The following is a 22,487-nucleotide window of genomic DNA, read 5'->3' as shown; positions in this document are numbered from 1 at the left end:
TCCTGTAGTTCATTCCACAAAACTATTTGTATATGTACATTTGAAATGTATGGCATCATCTGTTCACTCGGAACTCACAGCTATATTGTTTTCAAAAAAATTGCAACCAAAAATTACAAAACAATGTATACAATGTGTTTGTTATGTCTGGTGTATAAAACAGCTTACATGCTGAGATATAGAAAGATACATGGAGGAGAGAAATATAGATAATTGGGGGCGATAGATATATAGACAGAGGGAAGATATAGATATATAAACAGAATGAAGATAGATATATAGATGGAGGGGAGAAAAAGAGAGAGAGGGAGATAGAGAGAGATACATAGAGGAGGGAGAGAGAAAGAGAGATCCATAGAGTAAGGAGAGAGAAAGAGAGAGATACATAGAGGAGGGAGAGAGAAAGAGATATACATAGAGTAAGGAGAGAGAAAGAGATATACATAGAGTTAGGAGAGAGAAAGAGATATACATAGAGGAGGGAGAGAGAAAGAGATATACATAGAGGAGGGAGAGAGAAAGAGATACATAGAGGAGGGAGAGAGAAAGAGAAACATAGAGGAGGGAGAGAGAAAGAGAGAGATACATAGAGGAGGGAGAGAGAAAGAGAGATATACATAGAGGAGGGAGAGAGAAAGAGATACATAGAGGAGGGAGAGAGAAAGAGATACATAGAGGAGGGAGAGAGAAAGAGAGATATACATAGAGTAAGGAGAGAGAAAGAGAGATATACATAGAGTAAGGAGAGAGAAAGAGATACATAGAGTAAGGAGAGAGAAAGAGAGATATACATAGAGTAAGGAGAGAGAAAGAGAGATATACATAGAGTAAGGAGAGAGAAAGAGATACATAGAGGAGGGAAAGAGAAAGAGATACATAGAGGAGGGAGAGAGAAAGAGAGATATCATAGAGTAAGGAGAGAGAAAGAGAGATATACATAGAGTAAGAAGAGAGAAAGAGATACATAGAGGAGGGAGAGAGAAAGAGATACATAGAGGAGGGAGAGATAAAGAGATACATAGAGGAGGGAGAGAGAAGGAGATACATAGAGGAGGGAGAGAGAAAGAGAGATATACATAGAGTAAGGAGAGAGAAAGAGATACATAGAGTAAGGAGAGAGAAAGAGAGATATACATAGAGTAAGGAGAGAAAAAGAGAGATATACATAGAGTAAGGAGAGAGAAAGAGATACATAGAGGAGGGAAAGAGAAAGAGATACATAGAGGAGGGAGAGAGAAAGAGAGATATACATAGAGTAAGGAGAGAGAAAGAGAGATATACATAGAGTAAGGAGAGAGAAAGAGAGAAATACATAGAGGAGGGAGAGAGAAAGATATATACAAAGAGGAGGGAGATAGAAAGAGAGATATACATAGAGGAGGGAGAGAGAAAGAGAGATATACATAAAGGAGGGAGAGAGAAAGAGAGATATACATAGAGGAGGGAGAGAGAAAGATATACATAGAGTAAGGAGAGAGAAAGATATACATAGAGTAAGGAGAGAGAAAGAGAGATATACATAGAGGAGGGAGAGAGAAAGAGAGATATACATAGAGGAGGGAGAGAGAAAGAGAGATATACATAGAGGAGGGAGAGAGAGAGAGAGAGAGAGAGAGAGAGAGAGAGAGAGAGAGAGAGAGAGAGAGAGAGATACATAGAGTAAGGAGAGAGAGAGAGAGAGAGAGAGAGAGAGAGAGAGAGAGAGATACATAGAGTAAGGAGAGAGAGATACATAGAGTAAGGAGAGAGAGAGATACATAGAGTAAGGAGAGAGAGAGATACATAGAGTAAGGAGAGAGAGATACATAGAGTAAGAAGAGAGAGAGATACATAGAGTAAGGAGAGAGAGATACATAGAGTAAGGGGAGAGAGAGAGAGAAATATACATAGAGTAAGGAGAGAGAGAGAAAGATACATAGAGTAAGGAGAGAGAGAGAGAGATACATAGAGTAAGGAGAGAGAGATACATAGAGTAAAGAGAGAGAGAGAGAGAGAGAGAGATACATAGAGTAAGGAGAGAGAGAGAGAGAAATATACATAGAGTAAGGAGAGAGAGAGAAAGATACATAGAGTAAGGAGAGAGAGAAAGAGATACATAGAGGAGGGTGAGAGAGAGATACATAGAGGAAGGAGAGAGAGAGAGATACATAGAGGAGGGTGAGTGAGAGATACATAGAGGAAGGAGAGAGAGAGATACATAGAGTAAGGAGAGAGAAAAACATATGTTAATATGGAGCACTACGCTTCATCTCCCATCTTGGTGTCCCCTGTTGTTTAGTGAAGACAGGAAGCCTCCAGCCATCGGCATCGCTCTACTAAGCATGCACAGACAGGAAGTTCAGTTCTCAGCAAGAATCTTCCAGTAACAGATGTCATAAGGATGGCACATGTGTATTAAATCTAAAAGTGAAGTTGCAAATAAAATGGAGGAATATAAGAACCTAGCAGAGATTCTGACAGGTCTAAAATGAAGTCTTAACATCTGACAATGGTGGTAAATATGAAACAAGACGTTAGCTGAATTCTTAAAAATAAAATTGGCATACAACACCAAATAATTGCTTACACACCAGAACAAAGTGGTGTGTGCAAGCATGCAAACCGCACAATTGTTGAAATATCATGGCTTAGATAAAAGTTTTTGTTTTGAGCAGAAGCAGTGTCCACTGCAATTTACCTAAAAAATTTTCACCCACAGTAGCTGTAAAAGGCAAAACGCCTCTAGAGGCGTGGTCTGGGAGAAAGTCAAGTATCAGTTATTTCTGTGTATTCGTCTGAAGTGTATGCACAAATTCCCAAAGAAAAGAGACAAACATTAGATCCAGAGTCAGTAGAATGTATCATGCTTGTATACTGTCAAGAAAGAAAGGAAATAGACTTTGGGACATTACAAAACAAATTGCTCATAAAGTCAAAAGATGTAGTGTTTCATGAAGAGACACCAACTAGTAAAATGATGGAAAATCAACAACCACAACAAAGATATATATATATATATATATATAACACTGGATGTACAGGCAACGAAAAGCATGTCTGAACCTGAAAGTTTGATTACAGATATCCAAATCAGAAAGTAGAGGTTCTGTGAGAAGTAACAGAGGTGTTCCCCATAGAAGATATTACGAGGAATTCGCCAACGTAGCCTACTGTAAACCACAGAACATTCTGGAAGCAAAATCAAATTATTAGGTATGAGAATTACTGTTACAATTGATCAACAGGCCTACATTGAGACAATACTTACAAAATATGGTATTCCTGACGCAAAACCAGTGAATACTCCTATAGTAAAAAGGTTAAAATTGACTATAGAAATGTCAACAATAAACAGCAAGGAGATGGAGGGGATGAAACAGGTCCCCTATCAAAGCGCTGTTGGAAGCTTGATGTATGCTAGTGTTGGAACACGTCCTGACATAACACATGCAGTAAGCTGTGTAAGTCAGTTTGCCAACAATCAAGTTAGATCTTTTTTTGTCAAGATAAGACTATCAACACCAGTGTGAGTCACGTGCCAAGTGAGGATAATGCCGCAGATATATTAATGATAGGAATGGCATCACACTTGTTAAACATATTCTTGTTGAGATGTCGAATGGAATGAATAGATAATTAATGTTGATAAATCTCATTTGTTAATATTTTTTTTGACTAATCCGTTATCATGTTATAGGAAAGAGACTTTATCACAAGATATGTTTGGTAAAGTAATTTTTTTCTTGTAACAGGAGACATTGCTAAGCGACAGGGGGTGTTAATATGGAGCACTAAGCTCCATCTCCCATTTTGATAGTGGTGTCCCCTATGATCTAGTGAAGACAGGAAGTGGGCAGCCTCCAGCCTTCCGCATTGCTCTACTGAGCATGCACAGACAGGAAGTTAGTCTTTCAGTTGGTTTTTCCAGTGATAGTTGAACTGTAAACATGTGATAACTGGAACTGCATCCTTTTTGTGTTCTCTTACTTATATATAGATATAAAGTGACCGGATACAAAAAAATATATATAAGCAACATGTTCTATGACATTATCCACAATATAAGCTTACTACCATCTGCATATATAAATGTACAATAACAGAGCTAAGTACATTAACTACATAAACTTGTTATACTGCCTGTCTGTTGCAGTCAGTATCAACAGTGAGCAACTGTATATATGTATATATCATCTGCTACAACAAGTTCTAACAAAGTTCAAACAAAAATAACAAATTGGTAAAGTCTAAAAGCTTTTTGTGGTTTAACATCTACCAACAATGCCACTGACACCTATCACATATAACAGCACAAGTGCCCTGATAACAGGTTTCCTGCCAATAACAGAGGAGGGAGAGAGGGACAGGGACAGTTACCTAGAGGAGGGAGAAAGATACCTACAGGGGGAAGAGAGAGAAAGAGACACCTAGAGGGGGGAGAGAAAGAAAGAGAGACACCTAGAAGGGGGAGGGAGATATACCTAGACGGTAGAGAGAGAGAGAGATACCTGGAGGAGGGGGAAGAAAGAGAGCTACTAGAGGAAGAGAGGAGATACCTAGAGGAGAGATACATAGAGAGGGGGAGGGAGACCTAGAGAGGGGGGAGAGAGAGGGAGAGAGAGATACCTAGAGGGGGAGAGAAATAGAGATACCTAGAGGAGGAGAGAGAGAAAGATACCTAGAGGGGGAAAGAGATATACCTAGAGGGGGGAGAGAGAGATATGTACCTGGAGGGGGGAGAGAGAGAGATCTACCTAGAGAGGGAGAGGGAAAGATACCTAGAGGGGGAAAGAGAGAGAGATACCTAGAGGGGGAAAGAGAGAGAGAGAGAGATACCTAGAGGGAGAAAGAGAGAGAGATACCTAGAGGGGGAGAGAGAGAGTGTCAGACGCCGTCCCTGCTGATTCCCTGTCAGACGGGGAACGGACGTCTGATCTCCCCGTCGGCTGCCGCGGACTTCCAGTTAGCGGGCGCATGCGCCCTGGTCTCAGTCCCATTGCTAGGCAACGGGATGCTGCTTCTGTTTCCGCTGCCGCCTCCGCTCTCCACCAATCACCTCAGTCTGGATTCTATTTAAACCTGCCTCTGGCGCCATTAGGGTGCCAGAGTAGCAGGTTCACCACCAGTGTTCCTGGCTTCCACACTCCCTTGTTTTTCCCTGAGTATCCTGCTTCCTGTTTATCGTTGTGACACGGCTTGGCGACCATCCTCTTTCTCTGTGTGACCCATTCTGTACCGTGACTTTGGCTTGGCGACTACTCTACTGGATTTCCCTTTTGTACCTATATACCTGATTGCTGTGACCCGGAACCGTCTGACCTCTCTACGCTACACTGGTAACTGGCTAATAGGACCGCGACCTGTGTGCTCTCTGCTGTGAAGTCCAAACCTCCTTGCGGGGGTCTCTGGTGAACACCAGGGATACATTAGACTCCGCGCCTGTTTGACCAGTTGCGTTAATACCGGTTAGTGTCTAGTTATCTTCAGCCTTCATAGGCCTACAGCGTGACAGTTTACTCTGGCCATGACTGACGGTACCGGAGAACCCTCATCCCGAGACCTCCTCATCCATTTAGGAGTACGGGTAGAACGCCAGGAGGCCAACCAAGCACAACTCTTGCAGTGTTTACAAGGAGTGATTTCCCACTTGGATGCACTGAGCACTTCTCAGGCAGCAGCTCCCGCTCCTGATCCTGCTCTGGCCGCTGCACCACCAAGCGCAGTACTTGCTACCTCTAGAACTCTACGGATTCCAACCCCAGAGAAATACGACGGTAATCCCAAAGGATGCCGTGGATTTCTGAATCAGTGTTCCATCCAGTTTGAACTTTCACCAGAAAACTTCGCATCTGAGAGAGCTAAGGTAGCCTACATTATTTCCCTCCTGACGGGACAAGCCCTAGCTTGGGCCTCGCCACTGTGGGAATGAAGAGATGGATCCCTCCTTCATTCTGATACTTTCATTGAGAACTTCCGGAGGGTATTTGATGAACCTGGTCGTGTGTCTTCGGCTGCATCCAGTTTGTTAGCTCTTCGCCAAGGTTCCTTAACTGCAGGTCAATACGCTGTGCAGTTTCGTACCTTAGCCTCAGAATTAGGCTGGAATGATGAAGCTCTCTCCGCCACCTATTGGCAAGGCCTGTCAGATCCTATCAAGGACGCACTAGCTTCGCAAGAGCTTCCGTCCAAGCTTGACGACTTGGTCTCTCTGTGTGTCAAGGTAGACATTTGCCTTCAAGAGCGTTCTCAGGAGAGGGTCCAAGGTTGTCGCACTGTACGTTTGGCTCCTCGTTTTCAATCCCCAGCTCTCCCGGCAGAAGAGCCGATGCAAATTGGACGCTCTCGCCTGTCACAGGATGAGAGGGAACGCAGGATCAAGAATCGTCTGTGTCTGTACTGTGGAGAATCCGGCCATCTGCTATCTTCTTGTCCCAAGAGGCCGGAAAACTTCACCGCCTAGGCAACACCAGGGAGGTTGTTCTAGGTTCATGTCTCCATTCTCCCTCTCCTTCCAAAGATAACAGTTTTCTGATGCCTGTCACCCTCAAATTTTCGGACTCTTCCCTAAGTTGTTCTGCTTTTGTGGATTCCTGATCTGCAGGAAACTTCATCTCTGCCACTCTGGTGTCGAAGCTTCACATACCCTGCACTCCATTGCCGCAACCTCTGGTTCTTACTGCAGTTGACGGTAACCGAGTCAGCAACGGTTCCATCACTGACACTACTGCTCCAGTTCAGTTGCAGGTAGGGGTTCTCCATCAAGAGTGGATTCAGTTCCTGGTTATCAAACAGTCCGTTAACTCCATCATTTTAGGGCTACCATGGCTCAGAGAACATTCACCACAATTTGATTGGGCTCACGCTCAAGTTACCTCCTGGGGTTCCTCATGCTTCAATCAATGTCTCTCGAAAATACTTCCTCCTAAGTTTATTGGTCCCTTTTCCATAGCACAAGTCATCAATCCTGTTTCCTTCAAACTTGCATTACCTCCGTCTCTTAGAATCCATAACACATTTCATATTTCATTGCTGAAACCACTGATTCTCAACGAATTCTTCAGAGAACCTGCTCCTCCTCCACCTATTAAAACATATTTAGGGGATGAATTCGAGATCGAGAGGATTCTGAAGAGACATTTCTTCCAGCGCAAACCTCAGTATCTAGTACACTGGAAAGGTTACGGTCCGGAGGAGAGATCGTGGGTCTCGGAAGCCGACCTTCATGCTCCTCGTCTCCTTGCAAAATTTCTGAGGAAAGGCAATCCTTCTCTGAGAGGGAGGAGGGGAGGGGGTACTGTCAGACGCCGTCCCCGCTGATTCCCTGTCAGACGGGGAACGGCGTCTGACAGTACCCCCTCCCCTCCTCCCTCTCAGAGAAGGATTGCCTTTCCTCAGAAATTTTGCAAGGAGACGAGGAGCATGAAGGTCGGCTTCCGAGACCCACGATCTCTCCTCCGGACCGTAACCTTTCCAGTGTACTAGATACTGAGGTTTGCGCTGGAAGAAACGTCTCTTTAGAATCCTCTCGATCTCGAATTCATCCCCTAAAGATGTTTTAATAGGTGGAGGAGGAGCAGGTTCTCTGAAGAATTCGAGATCGAGAGGATTCTGAAGAGACGTTTCTTCCAGCGCAAACCTCAGTATATAGTACACTGGAAAGGTTACGGTCCGGAGGAGAGATCGTGGGTCTCGGAAGCCGACCTTCATGCTCCTCGTCTCCTTGCAAAATTTCTGAGGAAAGGCAATCCTTCGCTGAGAGGGAGGAGGGGAGGGGGTACTGTCAGACGCCGTCCCCGCTGATTCCCTGTCAGACAGGGAACGGACGTCTGATCTCCCCGTCGGCTGCCGCGGACTTCCGGTTAGCGGGCGCATGCGGCCTGGTCTCAGTCCCGTTCAGCGGGACGCTGCTTCCGTTTCCGCTGCCGCCTCCGCTCTCCACCAATCACCTCAGTCTGGATTCTATTTAAACCTGCCTCTGGCGCCATTAGGGTGCCAGAGTAACAGGTTCACCACCAGTGTTCCTGGCTTCCACACTCCGTTGTTTTTCCCTGAGTATCCTGCTATCCTGCTTCCTGTTTATCGTTGTGACCCGGCTTGGCGACCATCCTCTTTCTCTGTGTGACCCATTCTGTACCGTGACTTTGGCTTGGCGACTACTCTACTGGATTTCCCTTTTGTACCTATATACCTGATTGCTGTGACCCGGAACCGTCTGACCTCTCTACGCTACACTGGTAACTGGCTAATAGGACCGCGACCTGCGTGCTCTCTGCTGCGAAGTCCAAACCTCCTTGCGGGGGTCCCTGGTGAACACCAGGGGTACGTTAGACTCCTTTTCTAACCTCATCTGCTCCAAGTTGACCTGGTTTCCATTTACTTTATGCAATGTAATCCTCTGGCTCTATTCCAAACAACGTTAACCCATTTCTGAGTGCAGAAAGTCACTGGAGATGAGCATGGTCTACTTGCTAATGGGTCATTGCACATCTGTTCAACCAGGTGTGTCCACCACCCATCTCAGAATTTAACGAAAATGTTTTAGTTAAAAGTGGATAACAAAAAAACTATTTCTGCCAAACATCTCGACTGTCTGACCATTAGTTTCCGAAATATTGATGTTTTAATGTATTAAACTATTTATTAAGGAATCGGCACAAAATTTGGACCCCCTAAGGAAACTTTTCCTCCCAAAACCAAATATCAAAACCAAATTACTGTATTTGCCTTATGTTTTGAGTTACAACAAAAATGCAAGCTGTTGGAACAAAATGTAAAACACCAGGTAAATTCAACATTAGCTATTTCAATTTTGATAGTTGCTTAACAAAGGTACACATTACTACCACAAAAAATTAGCACGGCACTCTAAAAAATCAATATTTCAGAAACTAATGGTCAGACAATCGAGATATTTGGCAGAAATAGTTTTGTAAAAATCTGAGATGGGTGGTGGACATTTCATTTTTTGGGGGGTGATCTAATGCAGAATGACCCTATTGGTTCTTTTGAGGTCCAGTATGGGTTACTTTTTAAACAGTATGCGACATGTATCTTTAATTTGGATACCATCTAATTCCTCACTGCGTTCTTAGGCCTGTAACAATCTTCTCTATACTAATCTTTGCTCCATATTTTTATTTAGAAAGGACAAATAACTTAGCTTCATTTGTTTGTCTTTCTAGGTTAGGTTTTCAAGACTAGAGGGGGGGAAGATTTGCTGTCAGTTTTCCCAGTCCTTTTAATACTCATTTTTATTTCTTTATCGTGGGTGTTTTTTATTTTTAGGATTAAAAATCAAACAAAACACATTAAATAAAATAATACATTTTTTAAGTATTGTAATTACTTTTTCAGAATTACAAAGGGCATTAAATATAATGAGTTACATTTTTCTTATGTGTTTGTGATTACTGCTGGACTATCACATGGTATTACTGCTATGCCATGGTACCAATACTACCCACTCCTGTTATTTTGTGGTAGTGCTTTTCATCAGTCATTTGTATATCATATAGCTATAGATATAAATTCAATCTATATTACTGATTTTTTTTAAAAGGTTAAAATCAATAATGATTTTATAGCTTTTTAGGTAGGAATACAAAAACCCTATTTTGTCTAAATCTCCTTTTCTATTTCATACTGCATTTGTCTGCCTTCTAACACCCTAATCTGATTGATATTGCACTACTCCATCTTTTCAGGTTTCTGAAAACCCGTCTGGCTTGTTTGTCCTTTTAGAGTTTCAGCAACTTCATGTGATAAGATTTGGTAGCTGCTGGGCACATGGATAGCAAACCTGAAAGGAAATAAGGCTCTCATAAACAGGCTAATACTTCTCCACTTGTAGTTTGATGAACAACATGATAAGAGCATACTTGCCAACTCTCCCGGAATGTCCGGGAGACTCCCGCATTTTGCGAGAGTCTCCCGGACTCCCGGGCGAGTGTGGCAATCTCCCGAATTCTGCCCACTTCACTAGGAAGTGCCCACTTCCTAGTGAAGTGGGCAGAATTAGATCCCAAACGCCGCGATTCCCGATGAATCGCGGCGTTTAGCCCCGCCCCCCGCTGTCAAATGACGCAATTTGCGTCATGACGTCACAGGGGGCGGGGCCTAAATGACGCGATTTTGGCCGCCCCGCCCCCTCACGCCCCCCTCCACTGGCTGGCTCCCGGAAGAGAGCTGAAGAAAGTAGGTAAGTATGGATAAGAGTGACAAAAATGTTCAGAGAAAATAGGACTGGTGGATATGTAGGTATGACATGTACAAAAGAAAAAACAACAACAGCATTATTTTATTTAAATATATTTAGTTACAAATCACACAACCCACACCCAGTGATTTTGCTTATGAGGTGACATACCTTCTTTGCTAAATATATTATTTAATAACTGTGCTTGAGTTATTATAGTTACTATATTATTATTATCTTTGGAAAATAATTCAGTAAGCAACATGGTGTTCCAGAATACAGATTGTCTTTGTTTCCAATATTTAATACAGCAAACATTTCTCTGAATTCAAAAAGGACATTTGTGTTGAAAATTATGCCTCATGAACCTGAATTTCTTTCATGGGTCTCTCTGGACAACTTCTTCCATGAGTGAATTTGTATGCTTTCTTTGAAATATATGTCTATTAAAGACTTAGGGCTAGATTTACTAAGCTGCTGGTTTGAAAAAGTGGGGATGTTGCCTATAGCAACCAATCAGATTCTAGCTGTCATTTTGTAGAAGGTACTAAATAAATGAAAGCTAGAATCTGATTGGTTGCTATAGGCAACATCCCCACTTTTTCAAACCCGCAGCTTAGTAAATCTAGCCCTGAGAGTAAATGCCACTGCATTATATGGAGAAGCTTTTATTTGGTATATGCTGTTCCTTTTTCTAAAGCGGTCACAAAAGCTTCTGAATATGTTGAATGGAAAAGGTGGGAAATATTGTCCCTTTTCATTTTAGGTTTTTGGTATCCTCTTTTACAGATGCATTACATGACACGATGGGGCATATTCAATTAGCCACGTTACTTGCAAAAGTAACGCAACGTTAAAAGTATTACGGTAATTCTAACCCGGATTTCAGCTCGCAGCTCCCTGAGCTGCGAGCAGAAAGTCGGCATTAAAGGTACCGTAATAACGGTAATAGTGCGCAAGCCGCGTTACTTTTTACAGTAACGCAGCCAACTGAAAATGCCCCGATAAGACATAATTAAGCTATTGCTACATAGTATTGGATGGCAACAGCATAAAGGGATTAGGTGAAATGTGGTCTTATTTCCTTTTATCTGTTTTAAAGGAAAAAAACACACGGTTAAAGATCTTTCCTTTCAAACATTAGATTCAAACAAGATTATTGCTCAATGACTGGAGGTGGAGGAGACATTGGATGATTTTTAAGAATGATAGAGTGAAAACCATGATAGTGGTTTATCATGAAAGCCCAAAAATATGATGTTCTGTAACAGTGGGCTGTGAAAACCCCATGTCAGAAGAATAGGAAAGATCTATTAAAGGAAGAAAAAAGAAGTGCTCCAACTGGTGAATTTGGAGAAATGCCGGTGTATAGAAAAAAATAAGAGTGTCCGGTTTAATCCAAATGTTGATGCAATATGGGGGCCAGTGAGGGGACATAGACATAGCAGTGTTCTCATGAAAAGGTACGGTCAAGAAATTTTCCTGTAAGATGCATGCTTATTTGGCTATTTGGCAGAACTTACAATATCAGTGGACTGTGTGAGAGAGATACTGAATATTTATGTTGCTAACAGTAGGGGCTAAGGAGGAAGAGTCGTTATTGGGAGCTTTGAGGATCTAGGTTCAAATTTGAAGAACAAAAAAGAAAAGCTTCCTCATCCTTAGCTACATGGCTAGAGGAGCGAAAACTGATGGGGAGGAGGATACTAGGGACAGTCACTGAAGATTAGTAGAGTGATTATGAAGCAATGAGTCATGAGAATAAGGTTTGTTTTGCTAGATAAAGCAATGTTTATTATTACTGTTCTAAAGATTTACAGTTTCTTCCTTATTCACCTTTTTTACATGCATGCAAGAAGTAAGCCATCTTCAGGGCAGCTATGAAAATTCATGGGTAATCAGTAGTGTGAACATTCCATGTGCTGGCAGGATCATGCTTACTGAGCCTCTGAGAAGCATCATCACTCTGGCAGCTTACATCGCATTAACTATGAGCAAGCCCAAGCTCAGTGTCATAGGAACTTATGTCTTAACCAACATCTCATTTAAATAATGTCTAAGTTGGCATATATGAAACAAGCTCCTCATTGCGCACACGGTCTCAATATTAACAATAGAATAAAACACTAAAAAAGCAAAGTAACTTTGACATAAGCTACAAAATTCCTGACAAATAGTTAAAAGATTAGACTAAACTCATTGCTGAACAGGAAATGTGTGTCCACACTTTGCAAAAGCAAAAACTGAAATAATAGAGAGAAAAAAATAGCACTGAGGTTGGCCAAACGTTCAATGATATTATACCAACACAGTGAAATATGATAAAAGTATAATAAAAATACACTTTATTAATATAAACACATCAAGATCAACAAAAGTGAAGTTTGCTACAATTCTAACCAAAATGGGAATAGATAATTGATAATCATCATAAAATGTTCGGATAAATGTTAAATAAAATTTGGGATTCTATGTAACATGGTAAATCACACTACCACACTTATTAATGTCTGTATTCAGTAGATACCCGACAATACTGATATAGTCTGAACCAAATGTATGTAAATGAGTGTCCAGCTCATATCTGTACTCCTTTCGCCCTACTTTGGGCGAGGAAGTCCACTCTCTCATACCATCCTCTCCCCTTTCAACCTGCCCCCTTGATCCCATCTCCTCTCACCTTTTTCACTTCCTCTCCCCAACACCTGCTCCCCACCTTGATCACCTCTTTAATCTGTCCCTCTTTAATGGCATCTTTTCCTTATCCTTTAAACATGCTCTCAGCTCACCCATTCTAGAAAAAAACCTAATCTTAACCCCACCTCATTGTCTAAATACGGTCCCATTTCTTTTCTCCTCTTTGTCTCCAAAATACTTGAGAGGCTTGTCTGCAACCATCACACAACTTACCTTTCTGACCATTCCCTCCTTTAACCTCTCCAATCAGGCTTCCACCACTAAAACTACCCTGGCTAAAGTCATCAACGATCTTCTCTAGGACAAATCTAGAGACCATTTCTTCCTACTTAGGCTCCTGGGACCCCTGTGCGACCTTGAAGACTGTGAACAACCCTTTCCTCCTTCACATTCTTCACTCCTTTTGTCACTCTTGCACCGTCCTTTCATGTTTCACCGCCTACATTGCTAACAGGTCCTTCTCCTTCTCCGTTTCCTTCTCTGGTTCCTCCCTCTCTTATAGGGGTCCCACAGGGCTCTGTTCTTGGCCCTTTGCTCTTTTCTTTATGCACCTGCTCCCTAGGTGAACTCATCAGCTCTTTCAGCCTCCAGTACCACCTCCACGCTGATGACACTCAAATCATCTCCTGATCTTTCACCCTCCCTCCTTTCTTGGGTGCCCTCTTGCCTCTCTGCAATCTTCTCCTGGGTGTACCCTAGATTTCTTAAACTCAACATAGCCAAACCCAACCTAATTGTCTTCCCTTCATCTAGAGCAGGCCTGTCCAACCTGCGGCCCTCCAGGTGTTGTGAAACTACAAGTCCCAGCATGCCCTTCCAGCTATCAACAGGTTATGTACTGGCAAAGCGTGCTGGGGCTTGTAGTTTCACAACACCTGGAGGGCCGCAGGTTGGACAGGCCTGATCTGGAGTCTCCTCTCCCTCTGACCTCCCTATCACTGTTCATAATACCTCTCTCATCTGTTCCCCAACCTCACTGCCTGGGTGTCATTCTCTACTCCTCTCTCTCCTTTGCACCTCCCCCCACATTCAATCTCTTGCTAAAGTCTGCCGATTCCAGCTATGCAACACTGCTTGCATCCAGCCCTTCTTCTCCCAGGATGCCACCAAATATCTTATCCACTCACTGATCTTCTCTCATCTGGACTACTGTAACCTTTTCCTTATTGGACTCCCCCTCTCCAATCTCGTTCCTCTTCAGCCTATACTCAATGATGCTGCTAGACCTTGCTTCCTTTTTCACAGTTCCACATCTGTGTCCCCACGCTACCAAGCCTTACAATAGCTCCCCTTTCCCTATAGTATCCTTTTCAAGCTCCTCACACTCACATACAAAGGCCTTGCCAACTCCACTGCTCCCTACATCTCCAACCTCATCTCCATACACACTCCATCCATTCCTCTGCAATCGGCCAATGACCGGCACCTCTCCTTTCCTTTGATAACCACATCTCACTCAAATATCCAAAAGATCTCCCATGCTGCCCCCTCCATTGGAACAACCTCCCTCTATCAGACTATCCCCCAAACTGTACAGCTTCATACAGGATTGGAAAAGCCACTTATTCTTAAAAGCCTATCAGTCTTCCGCTTAACTATTTCAAGTCGGTTACCTCTTCCTCTCACCCTTTCATTCCCATCCTCCTTTTCTCCCTCTCATTCCTTTCGCTCCTGTCCCCATTTAACTCCTTGTGTCATCTGTTTGTCTGACCTCCTCTTTAGGTTGTAAGGTCTTCTTACATCCTGTTGCCACCACTTATAACTTTGCTCACCAACTACTCTGCCCACCTCCTCCTTGGGCTTTCTGCCCACTGACTCCACTCCTGCATATCTTAGCACCTTTTCACTGGCTATTAACCTCTTACCAGCGCCCACACTCTTGGGAACAGGTTTCCAGCTTGTGCTGAATATACCCCGCTCACCCTCACCTTTCCAGCCTCTCTAATTAGCTGTGCTTAGAGCTACTAAAGTTCTAGTGTTACTTATTTATTGTTCTGTACTGTATTACCTTGTACTGTTTTATTGTTTGTGCCCCGTACAGCAATGCGGAAATCTTGTGGTGCCTTGTAAATTAAAAATAATAATAATTGGCATAAATAATTATCAGATATACTTACAGGCAATGTTGCTGGCCCAGGTGGTCCAATTTCGCCCTAAGGAATAACAATAACCCATTGCAGTTACTACTACAGTTTCCAGAAATAAAGGGTACATTTTCAAGAGTTTGTCATGTACTTCTAGGTAATTTTACTTGCACTTCCTATAAATGTTCACAAAAAGGAATAGAGACATCTATTAAAATAGTGACTTTTTCAAACATTTCATGCAATAGGGAATTCCAGTGTCCATACATTAAATAATAAGGAATTTAAGTGTCTCTAAGGGGCATATTCAATTGACGGCGGGATCGCCGAAAAGCCCGCGCTCCAAAAATATTACCATTAATACGGTAATATCTCGCTGGATTTTAGCTCGCAGCTCCCTGAGCTGCGAGCTGAAATCCAGCGAGTAAATTACCGTATTAACGGTTTTCTCGTGCAGGATTACCGTAATAACGGTAATATTTTTGGAGCGCGGGATTTTCGGCGATCCCACCGTCAATGGAATATGCCCCTTAGGGGGGGGTATTCAATTGTTAGCGAGATCCCCGGAAAACGAGCGCTCGAAAAATATTAGCATTAATACGGTAATTACTCGCTGAATTTCATCTCGCAGCTCCCTGAGCTGCGAGATGAAATTCAGCGAGTAAACTACCGTATTAATGGTATTTACGCGCATATTACCGTACTAACGGTAATATTTTTCGAGCGCTCGTTTTTCCGGGGATCTCGCTAACAATTGAATACCCCCCTTAGAGTACTTTGGTAGATGCATAAAAACATGTGTTTAGTAAATATGCAAGTTGCAAGACTTGCACATTTTTGATGCCATTCCCATGTGCATCTGTCAATGCAATGTAATGTAAACCACAGAGCTTTTTAAAGCATGTTATTTTAAAAGTAATTTTTGGGCACTTACCATTCTGGATTTAAAAAATATACATAAAGCTTTAAATACAGTATGCACATAAACCCATTAACACATATGTTATGCATATTTATTAACCAAGGATTTACTGTAGGACATGAACTAATTGGGCTCTAACCAAATTCATACATAGTTATCATTTACCCTATGAAAAGCTATCATCAAAATATATTGGAATGCAGTGTTAGGTTACATATAATTAAACTTAGCATTTTAGAACACTAGAAAAACTTTTTGTCTATGTTAAATAGTCCTCTTACTAATAATTGGTAAACAGATTGCTGCTCATAGTGTGTCACACCATGTTGTAGTTAAATAAGGAGGTCAAAAACAGTGCTGGCTGGCCATGCATTATAAGTTTAAACCTTGTTGTGTAGCTTCAGAAAGCAGAGTTACTAAGGAAAATATCCTACATTGGTGTCTGCAATATGAAGTGTAGCTCCAGAAGTTGGACAGCAAGTAATTAAATAATAGAAGTGAAAAGGAAATTTAAGATATGATAAGGAGTGCGAAAATAATTAGCCACCACCACATTAACACAACAATAAAATTACCTGGGCGAGAATATTAATCAGAACACCCTCCCACTGGGAAGCAGAATGCTAAACATGTCACAATTCTAGTGCTGCAGATCACACCTAGGTCCCCCTGGGGCAGTGGTGGCCTTGGTGGAAAAACCTAGTGGCCCCAACCTATTGCTTTGGTCTTCCTATACTATGAATTAAGAGGTATATATAATAAAATATTAAGAATGGCTTTTCTTATTTTTAACCCCACAATGATTTCAAGGGTACAACGCCAATAATTAGGTTGGGGGCTATTTTTGTGCTTCCTATTACTGCACCAAGGAATTAGCTAGGATTCCCCCTCAGCAACCTACCAAACTTCAGTTGGTGCCTTAATCACTGGGTTGGGCTCATTACGTTGCACCACTACCATCTGCACCAAAAGTGCAAGCTAAGCATCTCCAAGTGCCCTCCACAGTCCCTTAAATATCAGAGGGGGCTAGAGCATCACCATAGGTAGCGGAACACTTGATTATTTATCCCCTGGCCCAACAGCACTCCAGGCTGGGCTGTGTTAGGCTAGTTACTAGACCGTGGGCGAAAGTATTGAGTTATCATATCCCGTACATCAGGAAGACGGTTGCCTAGGTTTAAGCTCTGCATCAGAAGGATAAGACTTTTCTGCATTAGATATTTATGTTTTAATTTATACAAAAAGTAGAGATAAAGCCCTGCAAATTACAACTTACAAAATGATGTATGGTATAGCTGTTAACATTTCATAAAAAGTCTACTTACATTTTCTTACAGCAGCAATAAAATGAAGACAATGTCAACTGTGCAGTAATACTGCAGCAAAACAATCATCAATTATATACATGTATGGCATGTATACATAATTTAAACAAGTTGAATCTGAGTTTGCTGCTCTTGTAAAATACAGCAATATTCATATTCTAGTTTGCATGTTGAAAAATTGTTCATGTAGCATTTCTGCTTTAATTGCAAATGATAAAGTGACAAAAAACTCAATATTTCTTTTCATTCCATTCCAGAAGGATACCAATATCACACATTGTTAACATTTAGTGAACTGTGTAAAGTGCAGACACATTGTTTCAGATACAATTATATTGTTCAGAAATGAGAATCCTTGAAACAATGATTACATTTTACATGAACAATTATTTTCTTTGCAACTGAAATTTTATATAAAAAATATTCTACCTTTTCTCCCTTGGGGCCTGTTGGACCTGCAAAGCCTGGTTTACCATCCAAACCCTGTGCAGAATAAAAGAGTACATATTTATAATTGAAAACTATGTGTATTGCTGTTGAATTATTAACATAGTGATAATAATGAAAACAACTTAGATGTTCAGTACTCTCCAATCTTCATTCTAAAGATCACAGTAAGTGGAAATATAGAGACAGGCTGGCACTAAAATGATAAGCAACATCTGTGCATTGGTGGGTGCAGAGCATTAAATCAGCGAGTGTTCTAAATACTAAATATCTGTGCAACTTCTCTTCTTGCTAAAATTACATTAATTTACCATCTGGAAGAAGCATCATTTAGAGTTATGAGATTTTAAATACCCACTTGAATTAAATTAGTGGAGGAATAAATAGTTCTGATTTAGCTGTTAGTTGGCCTTTAACAAGCTCACAAAATGCTTCATGAGGTAAATTGGAAATTTAAGTTCCCTTGTTCATATACCAACACTTAAAAGTATGTTTTTTTTTTCATGTGTTTGTTTTATTTGTAACATTAGTGACATTTGTAGATTCATTTACAAGGAGTGCTTGATCAGGGATTGGGAATGTTCACAACAGTCAAAATTGTCAAATCAGTATTTTTTAAGGTAATGGTAACAAATAATTATCTAGTATTGTGAAGATTGCAGTAATAAGATTCTTAGGGCACATCTCTGCAGGTAGTAGAATAACTCCACACACTTCCTATGCCCAGGGTGTGGGAAGAGCCCTAGTGCTTTTAGCACAGGGCTGAGTACCCTTGGGGGGGTGCACTTTTCTTTTTTTGGCGGGCTCCAATTCCATAGGTGATCTAGCGCCGTGCTGAACAGCCTGGGGCTGGTTGGCATCATGTTAGTGGTCCCCCTGCTGTGGGTTCACCTTCTATAGTGCCAATAGCCCTGGCTGGCTTGCCTAGTGCTGGTTGGAGTAAAACCGAGGGGCCCCATGCCTCGTCCCCTAATTTTTACAACTGTCTAGGGCTGTAATGCCAACAGACCTGGCGCATGCATTTAAACTAGACCCCTTGCTGGTGCTCGAGATATGGGTGAAACCAGCGCACTTTTCAGCTGGATGCTGACTTGGACGTTCCCTGCATGGGATCGGCCTTATTGTACATTGCCTACGTTCATCCACCCAATCCCCACCCGTTCATTCCTCTAAAACGTAGACTGTAGTATGTCTTATTTAACAAAAAATCAGCCGGTTCTGCGTACGATTCTGCTAAAAAAAGTCAGATACGCACCTTGCTGACTCAGGCCCTGTATGTTCATATATATAAAAATCCACTGTACCCTAATTTTTAACTTAGTATTAGACAATGCTTACTAATTTGCTTTAATTTCTTCTATTGTAATGTCAAAATGAAAGCTTCTAAAGTAACTTGAAACCAGGTAAGAAACACACTACCGCCAATTAGCTTCAGACTCTGTATTATGTCAGAACTTAAACGGTTAGTTACACTTGATTAATTATATATATGTAACAAACAAGATAATACAAAATTAATTGTAGCAACATATCTTATCTTGCAATGTGGTAGAGCATATAATGTGAAAAAGCTTTGCATAAATGTCTTAACATTTTTAAAAATGGCAAACATAATACATATATAATAAAATCTCAACTTAATTTGAGAAGCTGATAATTAATAATACAAAGAATGACGAATTAACTACCATTCTTTAAAAATGTTCAGTATTAGCTACGGATTTTGGCTGCACACCTTACCCAGTATCTTTCAGAATTTCTTTAGTCATTAATCTTCACAGCCATAGATATTTCAGCTTTTAATTAAAAGTCTTTATGTCAAATATACCTTTCTCTTTCTTATTTCTTTACCTAATCCTATGCTCTGAGGTTTGGGATATGGAAAATTTCCTGGTTATAAATATTACTGTTTAGCCTCCAAGAGCTTATTTGCGGGGGGAGCTCTTGATGGAGCTATTTATGTGATGTCTATAATGTTTTTTTATTTTGCCAAGATTGTTTGAGGATGAAGAATGCCAATGCTCCTGGTGTCAACCTTCTGATTAGGTAAGGAAACAAAAAGGGTCAACACGGTTGTGTGGGGATGATTTTAATTGGTCTGTGTGTTTTTATTTACAATTTTCTCTAGTTCAGTACAAATCCCTGAGGGGCCTATAGTAAGAAAGGACATGCAGGTACTTGTAGTTGGTTTGTGCAAGCATTTCTTGACAGCCATGGGCATGCTGGCGTTTGTCATACTACAAGTGCCAGTATGTCCAAACACTTAGCAGCCTGGGCATGCTGGGACCTATAGTGCACCATGGACAAAATAGAATATTAACCCTTTCTTTTACTTGATTATCCCGCGCCCACCACACCAGGTGAGTGGGAATAGCCCTAGTGCTATCAGCTCGGGGCTGCTTTGCCATAGCGGGGAGCCCACAATTCAGCCCCGTGTTGATCAGCCTAGGGCTGGCTGGTATTATGGCAAGGAAACCTGGTGCTAGTTTTGGCCATTTCAGGGGTACTCAACGCTTTTCATTCCCCTAATTTTGCAAATACCAGCCTAGGCTGGCAGCACTTGTGCTAGATTTTTATATTACTTTTTCATTATTATTTTTTTTTTAGGGGGGGGGTCCCGCTCGCTGATGAAGATACTGTGCTTGGGCTTCACTAGCCCACCCTTCCCTCCCTCTTTCTACCTCTCTACATGCATAGTGCTGAAACAGGAAGATATGTCTCAGTCTGATACAGACCGAGATATGCTCCTTTTTACTGCGCATTTTGATCTTCCGTTTCGGACTTACAAGCGGTTCTACATGGGCCCCTCTGTATGTAGTCCTGATGATTTGCCCATGATACAGTCCATAAATATTGGGACATCAACACAATTCTAATATTTTGGACTCTATATACCACCACAATGGATTTGAAATGAAACAAACAAGATGTGCTTTAACTGCAGACTTTCAGCTTTAATTTGAGGGAATTTACATCCAAATCAGGTGAACAGTGTAGGAATTACAACAGTTTCTATATGTGCCTCCCACTTTTTAAGGGACCAAAAGTAATGGGACAAACTAAACAATCCTACATCAAACTTTCACTTTTTAATACTTTGTTGCAAATCCTTTGCAGTCAATTAGAAGCTGAAGTCTGGAACGCATAGACATCACCAGACGCTGGGTTTCCTCCCTGGTGATGCTCTGCCAGGCCTCTACTGCAAATGTCTTCAGTTCCTGCTTGTTCTTGGGGCATTTTCCCTTCAGTTTTGTCTTCATCAAGTGAAATGCATGCTCAATCAGATTTAGGTCAGGTGATTGACTTGGCCATTGCATAACATTCCACTTGTTAGCCTTAAAAAACTCTTTGGTTGCTTTTGCAGTATGCTTCGGGTCATTGTCCATCTGCACTGTGAAGCGCCGACCAATGTGTTCTGAAGCATTTGACTAAATATGAGCAGATAATATTGCCGAAACACTTCAGAATTCATCCTGCTGCTTTTGTCAGCAGTCACATCATCAATAAATACAAGAGAACCAGTTCCATTGGCAGCCATACATGCCCACACCATGACACTACCACCACCATGCTTCACTGATGAAGTGGTATGTTTTGGATCATGAGCAGTTCCTTTCCTTCTCCATACTCTTCTCTTCCCATCATTCTGGTACAAGTTGATCTTTGTCTCATCTGTCCATAGGATGTTGTTCCAGAACTGTAATGGCTTTTTTAGATGTTGTTTACCAAACTCTAATCTGGTCTTCCTGTTTTTGTGGCTCACAAATGGTTTACATCTTGTGGTGAACCCTCTATATTAACTCTTGTGAAGTCTTCTCTTGATTGTTGACTTTGACACATATACACCTACCTCCTGGAGAGTGTTCTTGATTTGGCCAATTGTTGTGAAGGGGTTTTTCTTCACCAGGGAAAATATTCTTCTGTCATCCACCACAGTTGTTTTCCGTGGTCTTCCGGGTCTTTTGGTGTTGGTGAGCTCTCCGGTGCGTTCTTTCTTTTTAAGAATGTTCCAAACAGTTGATTTAGCCACACCTAATGTTTTTGCTATCTCTCTGATGGGTTTGTTTTGATTTTTCAGCCTAATGAGGGCTTGCTTCACTGATAGTGACAGCTCTTTGGATCTCATATTGAGAGTCGACAGCAACAGATTACAAATGAAAATGTCACATCTAAAAGCAACTCCAGACCTTTTACCTGCTTAATTGATGATGAAATAATGAGGGAATAGCCCACACATGTCCATGAAATAGCTTTTGAGTCGATTGTCCCATTACTTTTGGTCCCTTAAAAAGTGAGAGGCACATATAGAAACCGTTGTAATTCCTACACTGTTCACCTGATTTGGATGTAAATACCCTCAAATTAAAGCTGAAAGTCTGCAGTTAAAACACATCTTGTTAGTTTCATTTCAAATCCATTGTGGTGATGTATAGAGTCCAAAATATGGGAATTGTGTTGATGTCCCAATATTTATGGACTTGACTGTATTTCAAACTTGAAAACAACACAGAATCTATGTATACTGCTTTTCTCTAGCTTTTTCCCTGCCATAGATAAATTACTATACTGGAAATATCTACCGATTAGCACATACAGAGGATAGAAATAATTTATTAGTTATACCATATATATAAAATTAGCTGGAACAAGGACAACATAAAATGTGCAACCTTTCTGAATGTTTCTTTCTGTTTTTAGGAACTTTGACAAGGTGCGAACCCCATGTGTACTGGATCACATGTTCTATGAATAATATTTTGTTTAAGGTGATATAATGTACTTCATTTCCTTTTTCACACTGTGAAAGCAGAGTTTTGCTAATTTGTCATGAGCACTTG

At 41.3% G+C, this 22,487-nt stretch overlaps 1 protein-coding gene across 2 annotated transcripts in view; it reads right to left on the bottom strand.

Moving 5' to 3' along the window:
* The window catches only part of COL19A1 (collagen type XIX alpha 1 chain), a 603,039-nt gene that overhangs the window by 363,189 nt on the left and 217,363 nt on the right, over positions 1 to 22,487 (bottom strand). For both annotated transcript variants that reach the window (XM_075202581.1, XM_075202582.1), the window contains exons 14-15: positions 17,632 to 17,685; positions 14,989 to 15,024 (exon numbers count right to left, since the gene is read on the bottom strand). In XM_075202581.1, coding sequence (XP_075058682.1) covers positions 14,989 to 15,024; positions 17,632 to 17,685 — 90 coding nt within the window. The remainder of the gene's footprint in view (positions 1 to 14,988; positions 15,025 to 17,631; positions 17,686 to 22,487) is intronic.

Source organism: Mixophyes fleayi, chromosome 3, assembly GCF_038048845.1.
Source record: "Mixophyes fleayi isolate aMixFle1 chromosome 3, aMixFle1.hap1, whole genome shotgun sequence".
In the NCBI taxonomy this organism is placed as follows: domain Eukaryota; kingdom Metazoa; phylum Chordata; class Amphibia; order Anura; family Limnodynastidae; genus Mixophyes; species Mixophyes fleayi.
Note: the sequence above shows the minus strand (reverse complement) of the source record. Positions and strands in the feature narration are given on the sequence as shown.